Raw genomic sequence first — 23,947 nt, forward strand, 5'->3', positions numbered from 1 at the left:
TTATTTTTTTTTTATTTCTCATGCGCAAACATTTTTATTACTCCACTAATCATTTTTCGGGTTTCAACATCCGCAAGATATAATTTTAGTTTATATCTTTAAAATGATTTATTCTATGCACATTGTAGAGGAATTTATCATGTGATTATAAAGATGAACATGACATCATGATGACTTCTCTTTAAAGAAATTTACTCTTTATGTGCATGTGTGTATGGGGTAGAGGGCTGTGATACTCTGGGCACATCCTTGTGTGGATGTCAGATGTAATATGCACAACTTGGTCCTCTCCTGATGGTGTGTGGGTTCCTGGTTATAGAACTCAGGTACTCAGGCTGGGCAGCCATCACCTTTATCCTCTAAACCATGTCTGGGCAAGCTCAACGTATTTTTGACAACTTAAATGAAACTAAACTTATTTTTAGCATGCAAAAAATAGCAATGGAAGCAAACGTGTCACTGAATTTTGCATTTTCTGCTTACAGACAAATTTTGTTTTAAAATTTCAGGTTTTGTGTAGGGCTGAGGCCTTGTGGGCTTTCCCCCTTCCACATTAGCATGCCTCTTGGTTTAGTGCTCGTTCAGCTCATGCCTGGGGAGCAGTCATTTTAGGGAGACTTTATGAACACGGCTTCTGACATTCAAGGGAGACACAATCGCACAGCCAACTCCCTGATCCTCTGGCTTACAGTCTTCCCACCCTCTCTTCCCCAAGGAGCTCTGAGCCCTGCGTGAATTGTGTTGTAGAGGTATCATATGGGATTGGGCTCCATAAATCTACATTTTGATTGGCTGTGGTTTTCTGTAATGGTCTCCAGCTGTTGTGAGGAGAAGTTTACTTGATGAGGTGTAAGCTATCTGTAGGCATAAGGACAAACATTTAGAATGTAGTTAGGGATCATGCTGGTTTGGTAAAGTGGTGATTGTAGGTTCTCCTCCAGGATTTTCTACCTTCAAGGAGCTGTCTAGGTTTCAGGTAGCAGGCATGATTTCCTGCTTGTTGAGGGTATCTTGAGACCATTTAGAAAGCTGTTGGTTTCCATCAACGCCATGCTGCTTGTTGCCGTGGTTCGTAGATATCATAGCTGGTAGAAGTGGTTATTGTTTCAGTGGAAGCTGTCATGATGCCTTCTGGTACCGTGGAAGCTAGTCCTTAGGGAGAAGGCTTTCAGGTCAGTTCCAGCTCAGGGGCCTGAGGTTCCTGTGTCTGAAGTGCATGGTGTCTTTAGCAATAGGGAGAAATGTCTGTGGAGAAGCCAAGGGCAGGCAATTGAAGTGGCCTGTTTGGGGAGTCTCTTGGACAACTCTGACCAACAGCTCACAAGAGGGCTTCTCATGTCTGGGGCTGTGCTTTTGATAGGTGGTTTTTCCTAGTTCTTGGAAGGACCATTGTTAGGCCAGGTGGGAAATTTTTATTTAAAATATAATTCATATTTATATTTAAATTAGTGTGTATTATAGGTATTTAGATAATTAATGATATGATTATAAATTTTTCAGTCATCCTTAGTGTTGTTTTACCCCCTCCCTTCTTTCTCTACATTTATCTTCTTCTTCTCCCTAATTAGAGCCTCCCATTTTACCCATTTTCCCAATCAGATCACTGGTACCCTGCTATTGGCCTCTCTATTGCTCCCCTACTCCTGCAATGGCTCCTTTGTACTTTATGGTATCTGAAGTTACTCAGGTTATGTACAAACAGCTAAGGAATACTGTGAGGAGGAGAATAGTCTTCCCCGGGAAAGAGCATGCCAATTGGTAATCTATGACCAAATCATCAGCCCTGAAAACATACATGCAAGTAACATTACACAGACTGAGCAGGTTGTCATTATGTATTTAGGAAATGTGTGTATGCATATTTATAAATATGTGCACGCATATATCTGTAACAGCAATTAAATAAAAAGGGAGCTATAAATTTGAAAGAGAACAAGGAGGAGTCTATGGGATAGTTTGTAAGGTTGAAAGAAAAGGGGGAAATGATATAATCACAATCTCAAAAACTAAAAAAAAATAATAACAATACAGGTTCATTGCTTGAACCAGCTGATATATTGCACTGTATGTACTCTTCAGAGTTCCTGTATAAGGTGCTTTATTTTACTTTTGTTTTAAACTGAAGATTAATTTATTCTCATTTTATGTGTATGGACATTTTTGTTTATGTATGTATGCACGTATGTATATCTTGCGCCGTATGTACGTCTGGTCACTCAAAGTCCAGGTGAAGGCATTAGGTGCCCTAAAGCAGGAGGTTACAGATGGTTGTGAGCCACTATGTGGGTGCTGGGAGTGGAACCTAGGTCCTCCCAAATAACAATAAGTGAGCTTAACTGCTGAGCCATGTCTCCAGGCATTGTAGACCTACAATGGTGGCTATCCTTTTGTTGTATAGAATCATAAAAAGAGATCATGTCTGTTCCTTGGTCCCAATTTTCTAAAAAAGAATCCTGGATTTGGTGGAGGGAAGGAGCTCAAATGTGACGTGCAAACTTGAAGCCACTGTATGCTAGAGAATGTCCTGAATTGATTGGCTTCCGTCGCCTGAAGATCTTTTGAACCCGGAAGATGAGGAGAGCAGCTGAACTTTACTATCTAATAATGTACGATCCTATTTTTTTCTTCTTGTTCCCTAAGCACACCCCCAGTGTATCCAAAGCTGTCTTTATTTTCATTGCTACAATTAGTCCAGATTGGTTTCCTGCATCCTTCACAGCTGGGCGTTCATGGTGTATTTAGGGACATGACTTGAATCATCCTGACCTTCAAGCTTGCTGGTAATTTTAGGATCCTTCTCTACCTCATCTCTCATAATGTTTCAATAGGAGAGGGATATGCAAGGCACGGAGAATGATGGGAACAGTAGCAACTATCAGCTATTCCTAATTACTAATGCGAGACTATGTGTGAGTATTCCCATTTTTCCGTTATTACAGAGTTGTAAGATTTGCTCACGGAGACTTCTATAAGAACAGAGAGTAAACTCAAAGAACACATTGGAATTTAGGGCACCATGAATGTTGAAAGCTATAGTGTTTTGTTTTGTTTTGTTTCAAATTCTGCTTCAGACGATGTGTGATTTGACCTAGACAAATGCAAAGTGGCTATCTGTCCCATCTATTCCTTTTGAACAATGCAGAGGTCTAATATTTTTCTGACTTCAAGATACTTTATAGATGGTAACAGGACCCAGTGGCTTCTAGCTCGTGGTGCTTTTACTTGTGGCTCACCCAAATCCTAGGGTTCTGCAGGAGGCATCCCTCATATGCCTTTTTGGACTCCAATACGGTTAAATGCCATCGTCCTGGAGGTTTGGGGATTATTAGCCATTGAGGGCCACTTATACTTCAGTCAACCTCAAGAAGACCATTGGGTTTAGATTTTATTGTTAGCATTTGAAGAGTTATATGTCTGAAATATGTGGAGGTAACTGTTTAAGATAATTTCTTTCGTCAACATGAAGGAAGGACTGTGAAGTAAGAATGGCAAGGTATATGCCTGGTAAGGGAGACACAGGTCTGAATGCCATTGCTAATTGGGCATTGTGCTTATTAACTGTTGCCCCTGAGTAATTTTCTGAGCAAACTTAGCAACGTCTAACAACACACATGTATTACAGTTTCTGAGCAGGGGCTTAGCTGGTGTCGTTGTGCTTCAGAGTCCTTCCTGAGATCATGGTGGGAACACCCTGAGCTACAGCCACAGAAAAGCAGTGACATTTTTATAATTATTTTTATTTTTAAATTACAGTTTATTCACTTTGTATCCCCCCTGTACTTCCCTCCCTCTTCCCCTCCCAATCCCACTCTCCCTCTCCCAGTCCACTGATAAGGGAGGTGCTCCACCCCTTCCCTCTGATCCTACTCTATCATGTCTCATCAGGAGTGGCTGCATTGTCATCCTCTGTTGCCTGGTAAGGCTGCTCCCCCTAAGGGAGAGGTGATCAAAGAGCAGGCTAATCAGTTCATGTCAGAGACAGTCCCTGTTCCCATTACTATGGAACCCACTTGGACACTGAACTGCCATAGACTACCTCTGTGCAGGGGTTCCAGGCCATCTCCATGAGTGGTCCTTGGCTGGAGTATCAGTTTCAGAAAAGACCCCTGTGCCCAGTCTTTTCGGATCTGTCACTGTCCTTGTGGAGATCCTGTCTTCTCCAGGTCTTACTATCTCCCACCTTTTTCGTAAGATTCCCTGCGCTCTGCCCAAAGTTTGGCTGTGAGTCTCAGCATCTGCTTCAATACCCTGCAGGGTAGAGCCTTTCAGAGGCCCTCTGTGGTAGGCTCCTGTCATGTTCCCTGTTTTCTCCCTCCTCCGATGTCCATCCTCTTTGCCTTTCTAAATGGGGATTGAGCATCTTAGCCAGATTCCTCCCTCCTGATTAGCTTCCTTAGGTGTACAGATCTTGGTATGTTTATCCTATATTATAGGTCTGGGAAAGGATCTTCACCAACCTTGTATCTGACAGAGGGCTAATATCCAGTATATATAAAGAACTCAAGAAGTTAAACAGCAACAAATCAAGTAATCCTATTTAAAAAATGGGGAACAGAGCTAAACATAGAATTCTCAATAGAGGAATATCGAATGGCAGAGAAACACTTAAAGAAATGTTCAACATCCTTAGTCATCAGGAAAATGCAAATCAAAATGACACTGAGATTTCACTTTACACCCATCAGAATGGCTAAGATGAATAACTCAAGTGACAACACATGCTGGAGAGGATGTGGAGAAAGGGGAACCCTCCTCCACTGCTGGTGGGAATGTAAACCCATACAACCACTTTGGAAATCAATCTGGCACTTTCTCAGATAATTAGGAATAGGGCTTCCTCAAGATCCAGCTATACCATGCCTAGGCATATATCCAAAAGATGCTCAAGTATACAACAAAGACATCTGCTCATTCATGTTTGTAGCACCTTTATTTGTAAATAGCCAGAAGCTGGTATACAGTCCAGATGCCCCTCAGTTGAGGAATGGATACAGAAATTGTGGTACATCTACACAATGGATTATTACTTAGCGATAAGAAGCAAGGAAATCGGGAAATTTGTAGGTAAATGGTGGGAACTGGAAAAGATCATCCTGAGTGAGGTATCCCAGAAGCAGAAAGACACACAGAGTATATAGTCACTCATAAGCAGTGACTTTTAAGGACTAGGTCTTGAAGCCATCCACTATCAATCCTTCCATAATCAATGCCTTAAAGCAAACTATTAAGAGATTCTACATTTAAAAGAAAAGACCAGACTTATCTGTTTCAGAGTAATTTAAACATGAGTTGAAAACATCACAGATGTATAAAGAAATATAGATTGTGTTTATTTTCTTCATTTATCCATTAAAGGCATATTGATTGAACACCTTCTGTGGGCCAAGCATCATGTGTGGAAATATGTGCATGTGGAGGCCAAAGGTGGCCATTGCTTGTCTTCATCAACTGATCTCCACGTCATCATCAAAGTTATATTTGAGACAGTGTCTTTCACTGAACCCAGAGCTCACCAATTTACCAGACTTGCAGGCTGGTGGGCTCTAGGGATCTGTCTGTCTCTGCCTACCCCTAGGGTTGAGGCTACAGAGGCATGCAGGCGAACCCCACTTTTAAAATCATTGCTGGGGATCTGAACTCAGGCCCTGTGCTTACCCAGCAAGCACTTTTGACCCACTGAGCCAGCCCCAGCTCTTTGCGAGGCATTTTATAAGCACAAAATAAAGATTATTGATGGGTCTTCCTTGATATTTGGATTCTCCCAAGGTCAGCTTGATTTCTGGATCTGAAAAAGTTGTAACTAATCTGACAACTATCAACAATGATTAATAAATATGTATTAAACCTTCTTGTGCTGCTTCTATTCACCGAGTGTAGTATGAATATCTCAATACAGCTTCCCTTTGGATGAACCAAAATTATCCCAATATTTTTCCTTCTCAGCTCTTCCTTACGTTCTTACCTTCTTACAAAAACCTTCCTTTCATTTTCAGTATCTATAGTCAGAGCATTTTCCGTTACATCCTCTCTATTCTTAGCATCACGATCTCCTAAAATGCAGATATGTTCATGGCAAATCCCTGTTTAAAGAGCTTGAGTGACTCTCACACCATTTACAACAAAGTGCTGAGCCCTTAGTGAGGTAGTAGGCCCAAGTCCTGCCAAACCCAGTCCCCTCACCATCTGGCATTGAGTCATGCACAAGGCCTGTTTGCCCTCTCTTTTCTCGTCTCCACCTCAAAAGCTGTTCCTGCTTCTGTGCTTCCGTGATTCCCCTACTTTTACACTGAGTCACTTCAGTGACATTCTGCTGACAGAATTTCCTCACACAGCTGAGTGCTATGTCCATCATCTATCCTCTCTTTATGTAACATGTAATACAAAAACAAGTAGAGCAGTCATACATGTCCCTCAATCTGTGCATGGCAGTTTAAGTGTGGTTATCACAGCTTTGGGCTGGGCATTCTCATGGAAAGAGGTGTGGGGAGCAGAGGAAACCGTGAGTGGAAGGGTAAGGAGTGGTTGAAGTCCTCCATGAATGTGTGCTATTATTGAGGACCAGTCCAGTGACTCATGCTCACGGGAGTAGGCAAAGCCTTTCACAGGCCATGCTGAAGGAGTAGGCAAGGCCTTCCTCTGGTCTGTGTCTGGATATTGACTGTACAGCATAAACCCACTGAGGCTCTAGGTTGCTTGGGTAGTCAGAACTGCTCTAGCACAGCAAGCATAACTCACCTGATCACAACTCTTCTGTAAGTCAATGGGTTTAACTTTGCTTCAGTCTCTCTTTGTCCCAGTCCAGTTTCTAGGACCAGCCTGTCTGTTTTGGATGTAGCAAAAAGGTTTTGTGTTTGTTTCTGAATCACTGGCTGAGCACAGTTCTAAACAGTAAATAGTGACCACTTTTTTGTGGAATAAATATAAATGAGTGACAAATAATTGATATTTTCCTATAGACAGAGGTAGTGTTCATAGGATTTAGAAAGCAGAGGCACACAGGTGGGCTCTACATTTTTATCACTGCTGGGGATCTGAACTCTGGACCTCATGCTCACACAGCAAGCACTTTACACACCGAGCCATCCACCCAGCCCTGTGCGAGGCTTTTTTATGAGCACTTATAACATTAAAGCTTCTTGATGAGAGTCCTACTTGATGTTTGAATTCTCCAAAATTCAGCCTGATTTCTGGATCTGAGAAAAAGTTATAACTAGCCTGAGACCCATGACCAATGATTAATAAATAATATGCATTGAAACCATTTGTACTCTAGGAGGTATGGATTCGTTATTCCAGAACTACCGTGTACAACTCTCTTTTCTTGCACCTAGGATAAGCCAAAGATGCAGGTGTCTTTGATCTTGTGTATAGCGATGAGAAATTATATATGCTTTCATACACATCTCCACCGAAACCCTTTAAGAGAACCAAAAAGGCATGGCATATTGAGCAGCACCTTCATGTATGTATGAGAATCCCTGGAATGCTAGGTTAAGCAATGTTTGAGTGAAGGTGAAGAGTTGCCTATACAGTTTACAATGGTGTCAGTACACTGCCTTCTTCTCTGTCCTAATTGCTCAAAGGAATATTCATGGCTCCAGTTCTCCATGTCGTACGTGTGGTGACATTACGGTCCCAGGTCTCCACCTTCAATGTACACTATGGCAGATGCTGATCTGCAAATGCTGACTAAAGGCCAGCGTCTCTTCTGGTCTCCTACACCCAAAGCCAAGACGTTTGATCTTGTTGCTGTTATAACAGATTAACAGACACAGTTAACAAGCTCAGTCATTTATGAGAATACAAAATATTTCTCCCTTAGTTTTGTAAATTAACAATCCAAGGTTAGAGGTATGGTGTCGACAAGGCTCTTTTCTTCTGAAGGCTGTAGCTGATAGTTCATTTCTCGGCTGGTTCTATCTTCTAAAGGTGCCCTCCCTGGATCACAGCCCCTTCCTCCATCGTTATTGCCAGCAGATAGAGTTTACTCTTCTCTGCCGTCTCTTGCTTCTCTGAGTCTTAAAACGATGTGCATTGTTTTATTGAGCCTCCTGGATCACCATCTCCGCAGCTCAAGATCTTCAACTTAATCACACCTACAAAGTTCTTTTGTGCCGTATAAGGGAGATTCTAATGATTAGGATGATGTTGTCATTTCGGTCTGCAGTGTTCCCCAAAGGCTCATGTTGAATATTTGGTGCCTGGCATGAGTGACACGGAAATGTATAGAGAGACTTTAGGAGGTGTCATCTATCTGTGTGTGGAAGAAGGAGGTCTCTAATGGCAGGTCTTTGAAATTACCCCTGCTGGTTCTGAATCAGCTTTCTCCTTCCTGGATCTCAGCCACATCAGTGCCCAGTGCCCCATCCTCCCACTGCTATCATGGCTTTACTCTTATCGTGGGCTGAAATTCCCCAGAAACCTTGAACCAAAACAAACCCTTTTTCTATTATGTTATTCTGTCATGTATTTGATCAGCAAAAAAATAAATAATACAGATGGATATGGAGATCTGTAAGGCCATCACTCAGCCGGCCAAAGGATGTCTGAAAGGATGACAGAGAAGCCTGAGCAAGGACTGGGACCATACTTGGGAACACGAGATAGAAAGTCCTGTAGTCAGGTAATCTGTAACAAGGAGACATGGGATCCTGGTTTTACTGAACTTTTTTCTCGTCATGCATATAATCCCCCTAACCTGATCTGTTACAGATAATAATCTGAAGCACAAAGAGTGCTCTTTAAGTTGCATGCATTCAAGATGAAGAAATAATCTGTGAACTGGTAAATACAGAAGACAGTGTACAGATACCGGTTTATGCAGGTCCTATATACAACAAGAATCTATGTAATCTATGGAGTTAATATTAATCCATCTTAAGTAGTTTCAACAGTTCAAATGGTCCAGCAAACGAGGGTCTCTCTGCAGCTCAAGACTGCGGGCTGAGTCTTCTACGGTTAGAGGTCTAAGCACGGAGCATTTTCCCCAGAGGAACTCATGCCCTCTTCCTGTTTCCTTCGTGGTTGAGCTACCTACAAAGTTCTATCAGAGGAGAACTATTAGCAATGGCTGTGCTCTGTTAAAGTTCTTTTTCTCTCACTGCACCCCTACCTCTTACTTGTCGTGAGAGATCCTCATTCCACACCTACTCGTTGTTTTGAACAATCTTTCTTGGCCTTCCCTTCCTTTGAATCTCTAATTCCATCCTTCCGCCACCTCTTCAGTGATCTTAAAATATACCCGATTTCACCTGCTTGATATGCCTTGGAGAATACACTCTCCAGCTAGCAGTACTTTTTCACAAATTATAACACTACCGTTAACTTACTCCTCCCTAATTATTTCTATTTTAGATTAAAAATTACTTTCACCATTTGGAACTTGGGTATTTTCTTTCCTAAACATACGTTAAATTTCTTTACTTATTTTACTTGTATAATTGGTATTTATATTTTGCTGGTTATTGAATAATGTTTCCACTTCTACAGTGCACGGGAAAAAGATTATTCCAACAAAGCAGTTTATGTTTTACTACCTTCTAAGAGAGGAAGGGGTTAATAATCCCCAAGTGCTCATCTCACTTTTGCTCATTCTCAGTAATGTAGGGAAGTGTAGACAACAATGTTTAATAACAGGAAATCAGAATTGTCCAACTGTTTGAGAATTTTGAGTCAAGCTTTTTTTTTTTTAAAGTGTTTCCCCTACTCAGCAAAGTTGGTACATAAATACCCATACAGACATGAAAAGGAAATATGACAATTAAATTTAATTTTAAATGGTGTAACATTTCTGTGGATTTTTTTTCTAAAAGTACGTAGTAATGAATGCCATTATGGTATGTATCGTAGGGATAGCTCAGCTACTGATGGCTGCACTTCAATAAGTAATTGAGCAAATGAATGTGAAAATGAGTGCTAAAATTTCAGAGTGGTTTTAAAAATCATATATAAGTTAAATGTAAAAATAATGTATAAGCAATGCTACTGTGATCAGAAGTATAGGATTTCTCATCTTCAGTCAAGTTCATGATCTCTTCTACCATGATCTGCTATGAATAATAGCTGTCACTATTTGTTAAGTTACTGTGTATACATATATGTACATATATATACATACATATGTATATATATAGTCAGATATTACATATATTATGTATTATATTATATTATACTCAGATATAATACATATATGCATATATATATACATACATATGTATGTATATATAGTCAGATATTACGTAGATACTATTATATTAGGACAATGGTAGTCTGTTTAAGATTCAGTGTTTCTCAACCTTCCTAATACTGCAACACTTTAATATGGTTCTTCATGCTGTAGTGACCACCAACCATACAATTATTTTGCTGCTACTCCATGACTGCAATTTTGCTGCTGTTATGAACCATAATGCAAATCTCTGATGTGCAGGATGTCTGAGATGTTACCCCCAAAGGGCTCACAGCCCACAGTTTGAGCACTGTTGGTTTAAATGGTTTGTGGATTGATACAGAAGATATTCCATAGATAATGTATGCATGTATGATGAAATCTGTTATAGATGCATATTCTATAGAGTTCATGTTTTAAATATCTGAAGCAGTTTACATAGTTCATTTTGCTTACTTAACTTATGAAATGACAACTGCAGAAGATATTACATGGCTAATATTTCATAAAGCATGTGAAGTTTTTCCTTATGATATAACTTGGGTTGTGCTGAAACTTTCCAAAGACTGAGATTTCTGTTTTTGCTCTCTGTCCTCAGAATGGCTTCACACCTTTATATATGGCTGCCCAGGAAAATCACATTGACGTTGTAAAATATTTGCTGGAAAATGGAGCTAATCAGAGCACTGCTACAGAGGTAAGTCTCAGATTCTTTTGTTTTAAGGTCCATATTCTTTATATCAGTTTCATTTTGTCTGAAGCGTGCTGGGAATGTTCACATTACTATTATAATCCACAATAATGGCCCCTGAGTGACTCGGGTTTGTGCACATCGACATGAGTTCATACCTTCATTTTAGATTGATAATCATGCATTATTATTTCCATTATCATTAAGCTTGGAGTTCCTGTTGTTGGTGAAACATGGGTCTCAGTCTGTAGCCCAAGTAGGCCTTGAATTCGCAATTCTCTGGGAATTATAGGAGCACTTGTAACCTGACTTGTTTTTGGAACCTTCACAGCATTCTAAAATTAGATTACCATGAGTGATCCCTGTCCCTTTTTGTTCATATTCTAACTTAGGATCCAAAGCACTTCCTTGAAGGGACAATTTCTAACCATTAGAAATAATGTAGAGCCATGTGTGTTAGTGCTATTTTCTAAGGACTATATCACAGCAGTGTTATTTATGACAAATAGATCGCGACACAGGTGTGTGACTATGACCATTGCACCCCCTGACAAGAGCGTTTGACATCAGCTCAGATTCTGAGGATTCAGCACTTCTGGACACACACAAGAGTTAGAGGGAAGGGGGCTCAGGGCTCCACTTTCCTATGCACATCTTCCTTAGAAGCAGAGATGCCTTTCTGTTTCCTGTAACTTGGTGCAAAATATGACTGATAACTCAGAAGCCATCTTGAGCTTTCTTAATGTCTAGTCTGTCTTCCTTCCTGACAATTAAATCTTTAGGCAAAGTGAACACAAGCCCCCTTTCGTGCTGTGCTGGGCAGAAAAGTCAATGGAATGAGTTAAACTTACTTTTTATTCTTTGGGAGGGGGATAAACCTTTTATGGAACTGCTCACCATCACCTTCTGACAGTTTATTCTCATTAAAGAGTCACTATCATTGCTGCACAGGGTATGTGTAACTAAGTTATTTCATGTAAGCCTTGATTATAACTAGAAAACACAACTGCCCATTGTGTCTTGCTTCTGGGTTCTGCATTCGGTAACACAGACATAAGTTATGCACTTGCAGTATGGATGTGTGAGTGTTTTTTTTATAACCTGGGCCTTTTTGTCTCTCGAGACACTCATTTTGTCTAGGAGTAGACTGTGAATACCGTAAGGCAATGCTCAGACATGTCTCAGAGACATGTCTCAGAGACTGCGTCTCAAAGAAGCATCCCAGCATAAGGGAATCCATCTGTTTTCTTTTTCCTTGAAGGCTGAATTGTTAATCAGAGGAAAGGTTCGCGTCAGAATTCTCTCACCCACCCAGAAGAATTAGGGTGGCTAGTGTGGGTTTTCTGTGAACTCAGTTCATGATGTTCTCAGCGGATTGGCAACGTTTTTGGTCTAGTTGATCATTGCAGCATTGCAGTGTGATTCCAAAATTAGCCCTTAGTAATCATTGTATCAGCAGAGGCCACGGTATACAGTGGGCTGCAGAGGCTTTGAGCCTCTGCTTCTCTAACCTAGTATAACACCTGCAAAGGAATCAGTCAAAAGGGCATGGGACAAAGTCTAGCCTAGCCATGAGTATGTCTTACGTTTCAGCCTTTAAAATATCATTGAACAACTAAAGTCGTTTTCTTATAATGATTGGAAATTTATAAACTTAATATCCTGAACCCTGCCACCTACGCTAATGGTTACGAAGGTTCACGTGGGCAAGCTTTGACTGTGCCATTCTGTAACAAATGATACCCTGCCAGGGATGAACATCTGGTTCTCTAATGCTCTGTCCTGAAATATGTCCTTTGGCTTCGCTGGGGTATGTGAGATCCGCATAAGGAGCACTTCTGTGCTAGTGAGGAACAATGATACTAAAAATCGATTATCAACCGAATGCTATGCCAACTTAAGAAAACCAGATAATCATGCAATGCTTTCCCTTGGCAGGGAAATACAGACACATGAAGAAATTCTTGGTTTTCAGTTTTCTCATAAATAGGATTAGTAAATAAAGGATGAAATAAATCAAAGCTGCTGAACTCAGTGGGGTTTCTTTTCACAGAGTTTGATTTTTAACAGTTTTTCCTCATATTTAGCCTTCTTCCCTGATCTACAGGTCAGAATGAATTCTTCAGTGTTGGAATCCAGCATTTATTACTCTGAAGGGAGTTTTCCGTACAGCCAGCAGCAGCATTTTTTATAGCTCTCTTCTCCCTTCCTTCCTCCTGAATTTCGCCAAAATTTAAGGCTATAATCTTTTTTACTGGGGTTCCATGCTGTGGATTTTTGTCTCCAAGGAAAAACAAAACAGAATGAAAACAAAGTCCCCATTCTGTTAGGACAGACTGCTGCAGAGAACTAGAGAAAATAGATCTGAATAAGCAAATGACCTGGGTGTGTCCTTCATTCACATAGTACCCAATTCATGACACACCTGTACACTGTGGCTGCGTCCTGTTCTCTACCTTAAGACACTCTCCACGCCTCCATTCGGTGAAGTAGTGTGCTGTATTTAAAAGTCCAAACTTATTCAAATGAGCAATCAACATTTCACACTGCTTATGTGGTTCATGCTGCCTGTGTGGTATGAAACACTTGAGAAAATTATTTTCCCTCAAAAGCTCACAGTTGTCGATTAAACAATATCGATAACAAATTGAGTAGTTGGATTTGGTGAATCACCCTTAACATGGAATGATATATTTTAATTAATCAATCAATTAATTAATTACAATGTATTCACTTTGTACCCTGGTTATGTCCCCCTCCCACGTCTCCTCCCAATCCCAACCTCCCTTCCTCTTCCTCTTCTCTACCTATACCTCTCTCCTATCTATCAATGGAATGACATCTTTTAGTGTGCCACCCTTGTTCCTGCTATTCAATTGGACTTCTAACATTTGCTTTCAAATGTCAGAAAATCAAGGAGGGATACACTTGCCATCTTTCCAGGAGCTAAATACTTGCTTCTGAAGATGCAAAAATTGACTTTCCAAAATTTGTAGCTTCATTTTTTTTGTTTGTTTTTTGTTTGTTTGTTTTTAATCTCACTCTGGAGGTCTTCCTAACTTTGCATTGTTTGTTGCTGTTGTTTGTTGAGTTCTCTGTTCTTAAGTTGACAGTGGAGAAGTTGGGTTTTAAGTGTTATCTTGCATATGCAACTTCGTGTTGAAATGATCTTAATGAAATGATCTAAAATGATCTAAAATGAAAATAGTTGCAAAATTAATGGCTAATTTACCAAACAGCTTTAGGTCACATTAAATCTCTGACATCCTAGTATAAATTATATCAATTGCTCTATCATCAGCTTCCCCCCCAAAATGCAGAAATACTTCTCCATCTTGTGCTGCGGTACACTGATTTTTCTGTATAGACCACCACTATTTTTCACTCCCAGTTAGATTTGGTTTCCATTATGTTTTTTTCCTTTACGCTAGAAGACATAATTTTACTTTCCTTTTACAAACACGTATTTGACCCACTCCTTTTGTAATATGACCACATTCCATAATCAGCAGGATTTGTTATGATGCAGGCAGTGTCGAGTGCAAAGAACAGAAATCAGGAAAACAGTCTGAGAAAGCTGCTAGTAAATGACAGAGGCCACTCTGCTTCTGGACTTCACAGTGATCCTCTGTCCTGCTCGTCAGTCTCGCTCATCCATGTAAATTATATTCCAGGATGGCTTTACTCCTCTAGCTGTGGCACTCCAGCAAGGACACAACCAGGCTGTGGCCATCCTCCTGGAGAACGACACCAAAGGGAAGGTACGGCTGCCGGCTCTGCACATCGCGGCTCGGAAAGATGACACCAAGTCCGCGGCCCTCCTGCTTCAGAATGATCACAACGCAGATGTACAATCCAAGGTAAGAGCCGAAGAGTCTGTGGATAGGTCCCCTCCGCCTGCCAGAATCCTTCTGGGTGATGACCAAGGAACAGGCCCTGCTGATGCAGCATTCTGTCAGGAGAACACAGAAGCGTTTCCTGGAGTATGCCAGATGGAAGGGGACTGTCTGTTAGGAGACAGTAACAAAAAAATAAGGCTAAATGATTTTCTTTAGAAGAGCAGATTCCATCTTTGAGACATTTGGTTCAGCATTCTGTTTACTCCATTGACTAGAGAGAGAGTCAGAAAGAATGACTATTGTGTGATGGAGTTGCCGTTTCTCACTCTGTCTTGTTGGAATAGAATACTCAGTGGCCTTGAGCAGGATCTGCTGTACCTTTAATTCTGCATTGTGTAACATCTTCCCTCTTTTCCCCACAAAACATTGCTTCAGATGATGGTGAACAGGACAACTGAGGTACAGTATTGCCATTATACCAACATTTACCTTGTTTTTTTATTTATTGGTAGTTTTCTCCCAGTTAGAATAAATGCTCACTAATTCATACTAATGATTAAAGTTCTATTAGTGGGAAACTGTTTAGAGAAAGTCCCGTAATTAAGAAATATTGGCAACTTAATTGTATTTGATAAAACACAATTATATTTATATTTGAAATATTATTAAGCCACTATTTAAATAGTTTATGAGTCCAGCATGAAATAAAACACTACCATTGCATATGTTTTAATGAGTGAACCCTATTCTGAAACTTGCAAAGAGATATGAAATTTTTTTCTCTTAGCAAGAATATACAGACTAGGCTGTAGGGGAAAAAAAAAAAACCTCAGGAAGTTTCTCTGTTATTTAACTGCAAGATGCCTTTTTTTCTGGAATTTTTTTTCTTCACCACATTGTTTATAGTTAATAATGGCTCTGCGAATCACGAGCAAAGCAATTGATTTTTTTTTCCCTGTAAATCTTAAAATACTTGCCATTAAATCCTCTTCCTCATATAAAATAGGTCATTATAAATGAGAACATTGAGTTCATAAGTCTCTAGCATGTGTGTTTTTTTTTTTAGTCACAGCATAAACTTTATTGAAGGTATGCTATAAAAATTAATCTATACTCAAAAGCAAGTGACTGCTTATGAGGGCTGACTTTTGTTTTCGTGAGGCATTCTCTAGAATAATTTCTTTTTCAGCACTGAGCTGGGGACTTGGCAAAGTTGTAGAGCCTTGAACATTCATGCAGCACTCACAGAAAATGACATAATTCTCAACTCTATTAACATATTCATCTACTGAGATGCAATTTACTTGAATTATTTTAACTGCTTCTTTTGTTTTGTACCTTTTGTGTGTGTGTGCATGACATGGGTACTTCAACTCAACTGCTTGATAAAATTGTTCAGGACTGGAAACATACAAATTGACCTTAATTACTAACTCTAAATTTTAGGTACTCCTCGGGATCATTTTTGTACATTATGAAGGTGCAAGCGAACAGGGAGTTGGGCAACATTTCACAGCCTGGTACATTATGATCAGTAAGGCCAAGGAGAAAGCATTAAATAATTAATTATTATAAATGATAAAATTATATCCTTTTACTTGAAACTGGGAAATCATTTTCCAGCAACTAATGTAATTTTTTGAAATTAAATTATCACTTGAATAATTGTTGTTTGACAAAGCTTTTCCAGGGAGACAGAGCACACAAGTCTACTCAGTCCAACAGGGAGCCCAAAACAAAACAAAGTACAGATACCACCGAATCTAACTTGCTGAACCAATGAGTTTTATTGGGGGGTTACAAGAACATGGGTGAGAGAGAAGAGACTGAAAGACAACTGTATCAACAAAACCTACCCCAGCAGGGCTGACAGCTCTCAAAGCCGGGAACCTGAAACACACTGCACAGCCAGCAGATAGCTGACAGGTTGGAGGGTGACCTTTCCAAGCATCTCTGGTCCAAACCTCTTGTAGTCAGCTCAGCTAGTTTTGGCTTCTTCCAGGCAGCTGGTCTGGTCTTTGCAGGTTGGCTTATCTAAGAGTCTTCTTTGCAGCTTGGTTTATCTGAGAGGGACTCCCAACTTTTATTGCTTATTCAACTTCTATTGCAGGGAGTTTCCCTAGTGAGTTTCAGGGACTTCCTGAAACTATTTTGAGTAGTTTACTTTCCTGCTCTGAAGAATCTCCTCCCCCCACCCCCAACTCACCAGACAGGTTGAAATATTTCAATCCTTGAAGAAATTGTTACAGTGACAATAGATATATAGTCAGCATATGCCTAGGTGACAGGAAACATCAAGATAAAAACAGAAAAAAGATTTGACATTTTATAAAATAATTACGGGTTATATACTGATTTTTCTCTTAGTTTTGGCATTAATACATCACCTACATGCAGAGTAAAATAATCTTGATCGTATTTGTGGGGACTGAATTCAGTTACTATTCTTATTTTCACATCTTGCTTCTCCACTGTTAAAAATCATTTGTGACTAATGTTGCTGAATACATCAGTAGCCTTCGATTACCTAAACCATCTAAATATTTAGCTTAATGTTTGAAAACAGTATCACCAAATTCTATACACAATGTCAATAAAATCTTACTGTGGCTTATAAAGTATTTCTTAGAAGCAATAAAGTACATGTTAAACTCAATTTCCAAGTCAAAAATAATAATCTTCCAAGTGTAGAATGTGTTAACCAGGGAATACTGTTTGTTTCCCCATTTTTATTAAGTTATAAAAACTGTAGGGTAAGGAAAATTATCACCTCTTTGAGCACTTTAATAAGAAAAGAGCTAAGAAAAGAACTCTTTCTTTTATAAAAATGTAAATGATAGCTTCATCAGAAAAAAATAAGATTTCTTCATTTGATTTTCAGATTTTGTTTTTGAAGCATTTGGGAAATTATTTCTCTATCCACATTGTTCTCTTAACGTGTTTGATCATTTTAGTGAAAAAAAATATTTTATTTATATCAAATTTGGATCCAACTGAAGTATTTCCTTTATTTCATGTTTATATTGATACCAACCATGTTTTTTTATTGAAAATAGTTTTTTTTATACAATACATTTCAACCAAAGTTTCTTCTCCCTCTACTTTTCCAACACCCTCCCCCACATACAGACACAGAAAGACACACACACACACACACACACATACTTCCAGATCCACTCCTCCTCTTTTTCCCTTCAGAAAAGATCAGGCCTCCAAGAGACAACAACCATACACAATAAAATATGATACATTAAGATGAGGCAATATCGCTCATACCGAGGTTGGACAAAGCAAACCAAGAGGAGGAAAGGTTGTTTAATATAGGTTTTTAAATTCTTTTTCACCATAAGTCGCAGTTGTGAAAGGGACAGAAGATCAGTGCGGAGGGTGCAGAATGAACTGTAGGTTTGTCCTGACAAATTTTCACCGTCCTGAGGGGGAAATGCCAACCAATGTTCTTTCAAAAATAAGATCAAAGGATTGGGAAGATAGCCTAGTAAGTAGGGCCTTGTCTGTACAAACACAAGGACCCTCAGTTCCGGTTTCCTGAGCCCATGTGAAAAAGCTGGGTGTGGCCAGGTGCAAGCATATAACCTAGTGCTAAGAGAGTTCAAACAGGGAAATTGCTCTCACTTACTGGTTGCCAGAGAACTCCAGGTTTTCTAAGCCATCCTGTCTCAAGAGAATAAAGCAGAAAGTCATACAACAGGAGACCTAGCCCAGCCCCTCTAGCACACACACACAACTATACATAACCCCCACCCCACACAAAATATAAAACAAGATCAAAACCAAAAAAACCCACTCTGTTTTTAAAAAAATATTTGATTAAAACACTTATTAATAATGGTCAGTCCTGTGTTTGAAACTCTATTTGGTTTCATCATAGTTTGTTTTTTTTCTAATAACCTGAAAAGACTCAGGAAACACACTTGAGTGTTGACACTAGCCTCATAAAATTTAATTTGCGGGTAAGGTGTTTATTCCTCTCTTATAACATTAAACTATAGAATTGTGTCAAAGTGTTTATTACATGAATTGTGTCGCTCATGTACTTGGCAGACAGTTGCCCTCTACGTTTTCTTGCTAGTCAGTGGGTGCTTTCCGCAGTGTGAGGCGTACCCCTATCCACCCTTTTTCTTTTTCCCTAGAGCGGCTTCACCCCTCTACACATAGCAGCACACTATGGAAACGTCAATGTGGCCACCCTTCTTCTAAACCGGGGAGCCGCGGTGGACTTCACGGCCAGGGTATGTGGCAAAACGTTAGTCCGTGTGTATTCTTGGAAAGTGTATATGAACATTACCGGCTAAATAAATAAGGTCTTATATCTAACCCCCTTCTTTCATCCTAAAGAGTCTGACGTTTCTGCTGTGTTACTCACAGGGTGATATCATAACCCAATCAATGAAACACAAGAATCTTAAGAGCTGGGGAAATGGTTCAGGGTGTGTCTGTTGCTTTTCCAGAGAGCAAGAGTTCAATTCCCACCCGTGTTAGGTTGCTCACAACCATCAATTCCATCTTCAGGGGACCCAAAGCCCTCTTTGGCCCTTTGAGGGCAGAACACTAACACACATAAGAAATGAAAATAAATAAAATAAGCTGGAGAGATGGATCAGAGGTTAAGAGCAGTGACTGTTCTTCCAAAGGTCCTGAGTTCAATTCCCAGCAACCACATGGTGACTCATAACCATCTACAGTGAGATCCATTGCCCTCTTCCAGCCTGTGGGCACACATGCAGGCAGGATACTGTATAAATAAATCTTTAAAAAAATATTAAGCACAAAGCATGTAAGGACAAGTAGACACACAAATGGGCGAGATTTTTTTTTCTCTGTTGGTTTAATGAATTTAAATTTTACTCTGATGTCTTCCTAAAATACACAGGAAGACAGCACATGGGATTGTGCATTTAATGGTATGCTTCTGTTAGAAAATTTATATATGTAATACTATGAAATTCATATTTAGATGGATGGCATTTACCATGACTCAGTTGATACACTATTTAAATATTTGGAAAAGTATGACATATCATGATGACCTCTGATAGCTCTTAAGACTATGTTTTTGGTGTGCTATTGTAGCTTTTGGAAGTCTTCTATACAGTCCATGTGTGGTGGCATATATCTATAATTCTCAGAATCTGGAGGCTCAGGCAGAAGAATTTCTAGCTTAAAGCCAGCCTGTGTTACATAACAAGTTCTAGGCTCCCCCGAGTTACACAGTGAAATCCTGTTTGGAAAAAAAAATTCATTTGTTCTAAAACTATGTTGTACTATTTTCTAGTTGCTTCTCTCTGTGAATTATTCTGAAGGGGTTTTAAAGAATAATTACCACTGGATATTAATATAGATTTTTTTTCATTTTTAAGTACATAAAACTTTGAGATCTCAAACTCTACAGTACATGAGTATTACAGAAAGACATTTTCCTAGGCTCTATATCACAATTTGGGTCTTTGCTTCTGTTACACAGATGTCCTCCTTCTGTCTCTTAACTGTAGTTTTACATTCAATGTGTATATTGAAGTTCTTGACTAACAGGCATTTTTGTTCCGGTGTTCATTTTTTAACACTTAGTATTCATGATTTATGGGCTGATTTGTTTGTTCCTTAAATTCAAACCTATTGGACCATAGATAACATGGGTTAAATTAACACTGAGGTCACAACCTCTTATACTCTTTACTAGGAAGCCTTGCACTCATGACCTGCCATGGCCAACCTGCTCTGTATTGTCTTTCCACGGTACAGAATGGAATCACTCCCCTGCACGTGGCTTCCAAACGGGGAAATACCAACATGGTGAAGCTCCTGCTGGATCGAGGTGGTCAGATCGATGCCAAAACTAGGGTGAGTGTCTCTGCCCCTGGAATGTCCTCCCATCCTGAAACCCTGCAGCCTCCCACCCACACCTCCCAACACTTGTCAAAAAAACACAAGCCATGTGTTTTCAAGGAACTTGCTCTTGCGTTTGATGTCAAACTCACACAACATTTAAAGATTCCAACTGAAAAGAAGGAATTAATGTTTGCACATAAATGCCTAAAGAAGAGGACCACCACGCCCTCGGTGTGGGAGTTTTTCTTGCTCAGTTTCTGGGAACAAAGATCAAAGATGGCACTTAAACAGCTCTCCTTTGGGTAGTTGTGAAGAAGGCATATTGACTGGCGCATTCCGGCTGGGAAACTGTGACTTTGGCATAAGGTGCTTTCCTGCATATTGACAGTTTTTGTGCCTTTAACTGTTGAACCCGTTAGTTAGTTCTTAAGCAGTCATGCTACAGCCATCGGAGCAAAAGATTTTTCTGCTGTGCTGGTAGGAAGACAGCAGAGCGTTGGCAAGGCACACCTTCATCTTGATAGAAGCGGAGCCCTTCATTCATTTCAAACTTCTAAAATAAAATGGCGTCCTAACATCTTGATGCACATAGTGAATAAATAAGCTAACATATTAAAAATAGACTCCGAAGGCAGGCTGCCTGATTTACAATCCTATTTGTGTCATTGACGAAGCTTGATGCTGTTGGCATTTTTCTGACCTCAAAATTTAGCTAGTTAAATTCTCCGTAACTTCAGGAGATTGTATGAGGATTAACCTGCAGCTGTGTTATTTTCCTTGATAAAGTGGAGATGTAGTTCAGTTGATACAATATGGGCCTACCTGGCAGGAAGCGCTGGATTAGAGGCTGAGCACCACATAAACTCAGTGTGGTGGTGCACACCTGTGACACACTTACAATACCAACACTCAGGAGCTCTAGGCAGGAGGGTCAGAGGTTCAATTTTATTCTTGGCTAGCCTGAGCTACGTGAAGTTATCAAGAAAGAAAAAGAAAGGAAGGAAGGAAGGAAGGAAGGAAGGAAAGGAGGGAGGGAGGGAGGGAGGGAGGGAGGGAGGGAGGGAGGGAGGGAGGGAGGGAGGGAGGGAGGAAGGAAGGAAGGAAAGAAGGGAGGGAGGGAGGGAGGGAGGGAGAAGGAAGAGAAAAAGAAAGAAAGAAAGAAAGAAAGAAAGAAAGAAAGAAGAAAGAGAAAGAAGAGAGAAAGAAAGAGAAAAGAGAAAGAAAGAAGAAAGAGAAAGAAAGAAAGAACGAGAAAGAAAGAAAGAAGAAAGAGAAAGAAGAGAGAAAGAAAGAGAAAAGAGAAAGAAAGAAGAAAGAGAAAGAAAGAAAGAACGAGAAAGAAAGAAAGAAAGAAAGAAAGAAAGAAGAAAGAGAAAGAAGAGAGAAAGAAAGAGAAAAGAGAAAGAAAGAAGGAAGAGAAAGAAAGAAAGAATGAGAAAGAAAGAAAGAAAGAAAGAAAGAAAGAAAGAAAGAAAGAAGAAAGAGAAAGAAAGAAGAAAGAGAGGGAAAAGGAGTGAGTCAATTACTTAGCTACTTATATTTTTATAATAGTGTTGATATTATATGCAGTTTTTGCTTTAAACACACCACACAGAAATTTAATATCAGCTTTCTGAAGTAGATTTGGCTAATGAGAGACTTTACAAAATTTGTAAGTATTTTTGAAGCACAAAAGTGAGCCAGGCATAGTGATGTGCACCTGTAATTTCGGTGATGTACACATGCAAGTCCAGTGCTCAGACAGAAGAGAGCAGAGGGCTGCAGTTCTGAAGTCAGCCTGGGCTGCAGAGAGAGTTTGAGGCCAGCCTGGGCCTGCAGAGACCCTGTCTCAACAACAAACGGAAGAAACAGTCCCCCCTATTTCACTGCAAAGATAGTATCCTCTGTGTAGGAGAGGGAAACCACACACGTGAAATCTAAAAATATGGCCACATAAACAAGGCCTGTGTGGCAACAACATCAGTTGACGTGCCAACACAGATGGGGGGAAATATGGACAATCTATTGCTGCTGAAAGGGGACAATCAGTCTTCCCCAGAGATAAGCCTCTAGAATCACAGTACTCAGTTACTAGGATAATAAAAAATAATGGAGTTGAGTTTGAAATAGAAAATGCTTAATTTCTTTGGCTACCATCATAAAAGGGTTTCTATGCACATAATTTTAAAAACTTAATTATCATAATTTCCAGTTACTTCTAGCAATCAGATTATCCACAATCAGAATATAGTGTACTGCACCTAGAATTCTTTCTCACCTACTCATTCCTTTTCACATGTTTGAGGTTTCCATTATCTGGAGAAAAGCAAAATTTTATAGAGGTTTTGTCTGAATAATAAAATGACCCTCCTCCCATCCCGATTCTTCCTCACTGTCAGTACTGTTTTAACAGTACTATTTAACTGAGGCATTCAGCAACATGGAAGCCTCATCATTAACTGACTTTAGTATGAAAGTCAGAGACATTGTCACCAGAGTCCCTTGTCACTGTCTAAAACTCCATCCTTTAATGTTAAACTATAAATTTTATAGCTAGTTAAAATGAGACTATTAATTTGGGTTTTATTAAGGCCTTTATTCTTTTCTGTTTTAAAAACTTATTTATTATTTAAATGTAGAGCTACCCATAGGAGGATTTTATTTAAAATATTAAAACATGTTTCAATGCCAACAATAAAAGTACACAAACTACTAAAAGATATTGAACAAAACACGTCAGAAAAAAAGAACCCCTCTCTCTACTTATTAGAAGAGATAATTAAAGGAGTGGTAATAGCTACTGATTGTCACCTGTGTATGATTCTCTTTGTGCTCTGCTAGTTATATTCGGAGCATCTTATTTCCTCTGCCCAACAACTTACAAAACATATTGTTTTCTTGAGCTATATGAAGAAGTGAGATTGCTAAAAAGGTGAAAAGGATTTTAACACAATTATGTAACATGAGCTAGGAGACACAGCATTTTTATAACTATCTGATTTCAGCACCCATTGAAATACAGCACAGTCAGAGATTGAGGAGGGGAAAAGATAAGGAAAGAAAGGATTAGGTGAAGCAGTTCTGAGCTATCAGCTAGACAGGTGATGCTGCTCTAATGTTAACTGAGAGCCTTTGCCAAAGCATCACAGAAGAAAGGCTGACACTTCTGTGTGTCTGCTTTCAGTGAGGAGGAAAGTGCACATGAGGAAGGGATCTTTGTGGGGCCAGAAGAATTTAGCCTTCAAACATAGGCTTCTAGCATAAAGGTGCTGAAATATAAAGCCTGGACAAGAAGTGGCAATAATCTGAAAGTGTTTGTTGTACTGAAGATTTAGATTCCAGCCAGACTGGGCTCGTTGGACAGTGAATTTGGCACCAGTGGACATTGCTCTGTCATAAGGGCAGGTCCACTGCATCATTAAC

At 39.6% G+C, this 23,947-nt stretch overlaps 1 protein-coding gene across 50 annotated transcripts in view; it reads left to right on the top strand.

Moving 5' to 3' along the window:
- Nucleotides 1-23,947, top strand: part of Ank2 (ankyrin 2) — a 559,246-nt gene that overhangs the window by 417,008 nt on the left and 118,291 nt on the right. For 47 of the 50 annotated variants that reach the window (XM_060392739.1, XM_060392726.1, XM_060392734.1 and 44 more), the window contains 5 exons: nt 10,767-10,865; nt 14,534-14,719; nt 15,134-15,157; nt 18,850-18,948; nt 20,459-20,557. In XM_060392739.1, coding sequence (XP_060248722.1) covers nt 10,767-10,865; nt 14,534-14,719; nt 15,134-15,157; nt 18,850-18,948; nt 20,459-20,557 — 507 coding nt within the window. The remainder of the gene's footprint in view (nt 1-10,766; nt 10,866-14,533; nt 14,720-15,133; nt 15,158-18,849; nt 18,949-20,458; nt 20,558-23,947) is intronic. The other 3 variants (XM_060392724.1, XM_060392742.1, XM_060392743.1) reach the window with 1 other exon arrangement.

Source organism: Meriones unguiculatus, chromosome 10 (genome assembly GCF_030254825.1).
Source record: "Meriones unguiculatus strain TT.TT164.6M chromosome 10, Bangor_MerUng_6.1, whole genome shotgun sequence".
Classification (NCBI taxonomy): domain Eukaryota; kingdom Metazoa; phylum Chordata; class Mammalia; order Rodentia; family Muridae; genus Meriones; species Meriones unguiculatus.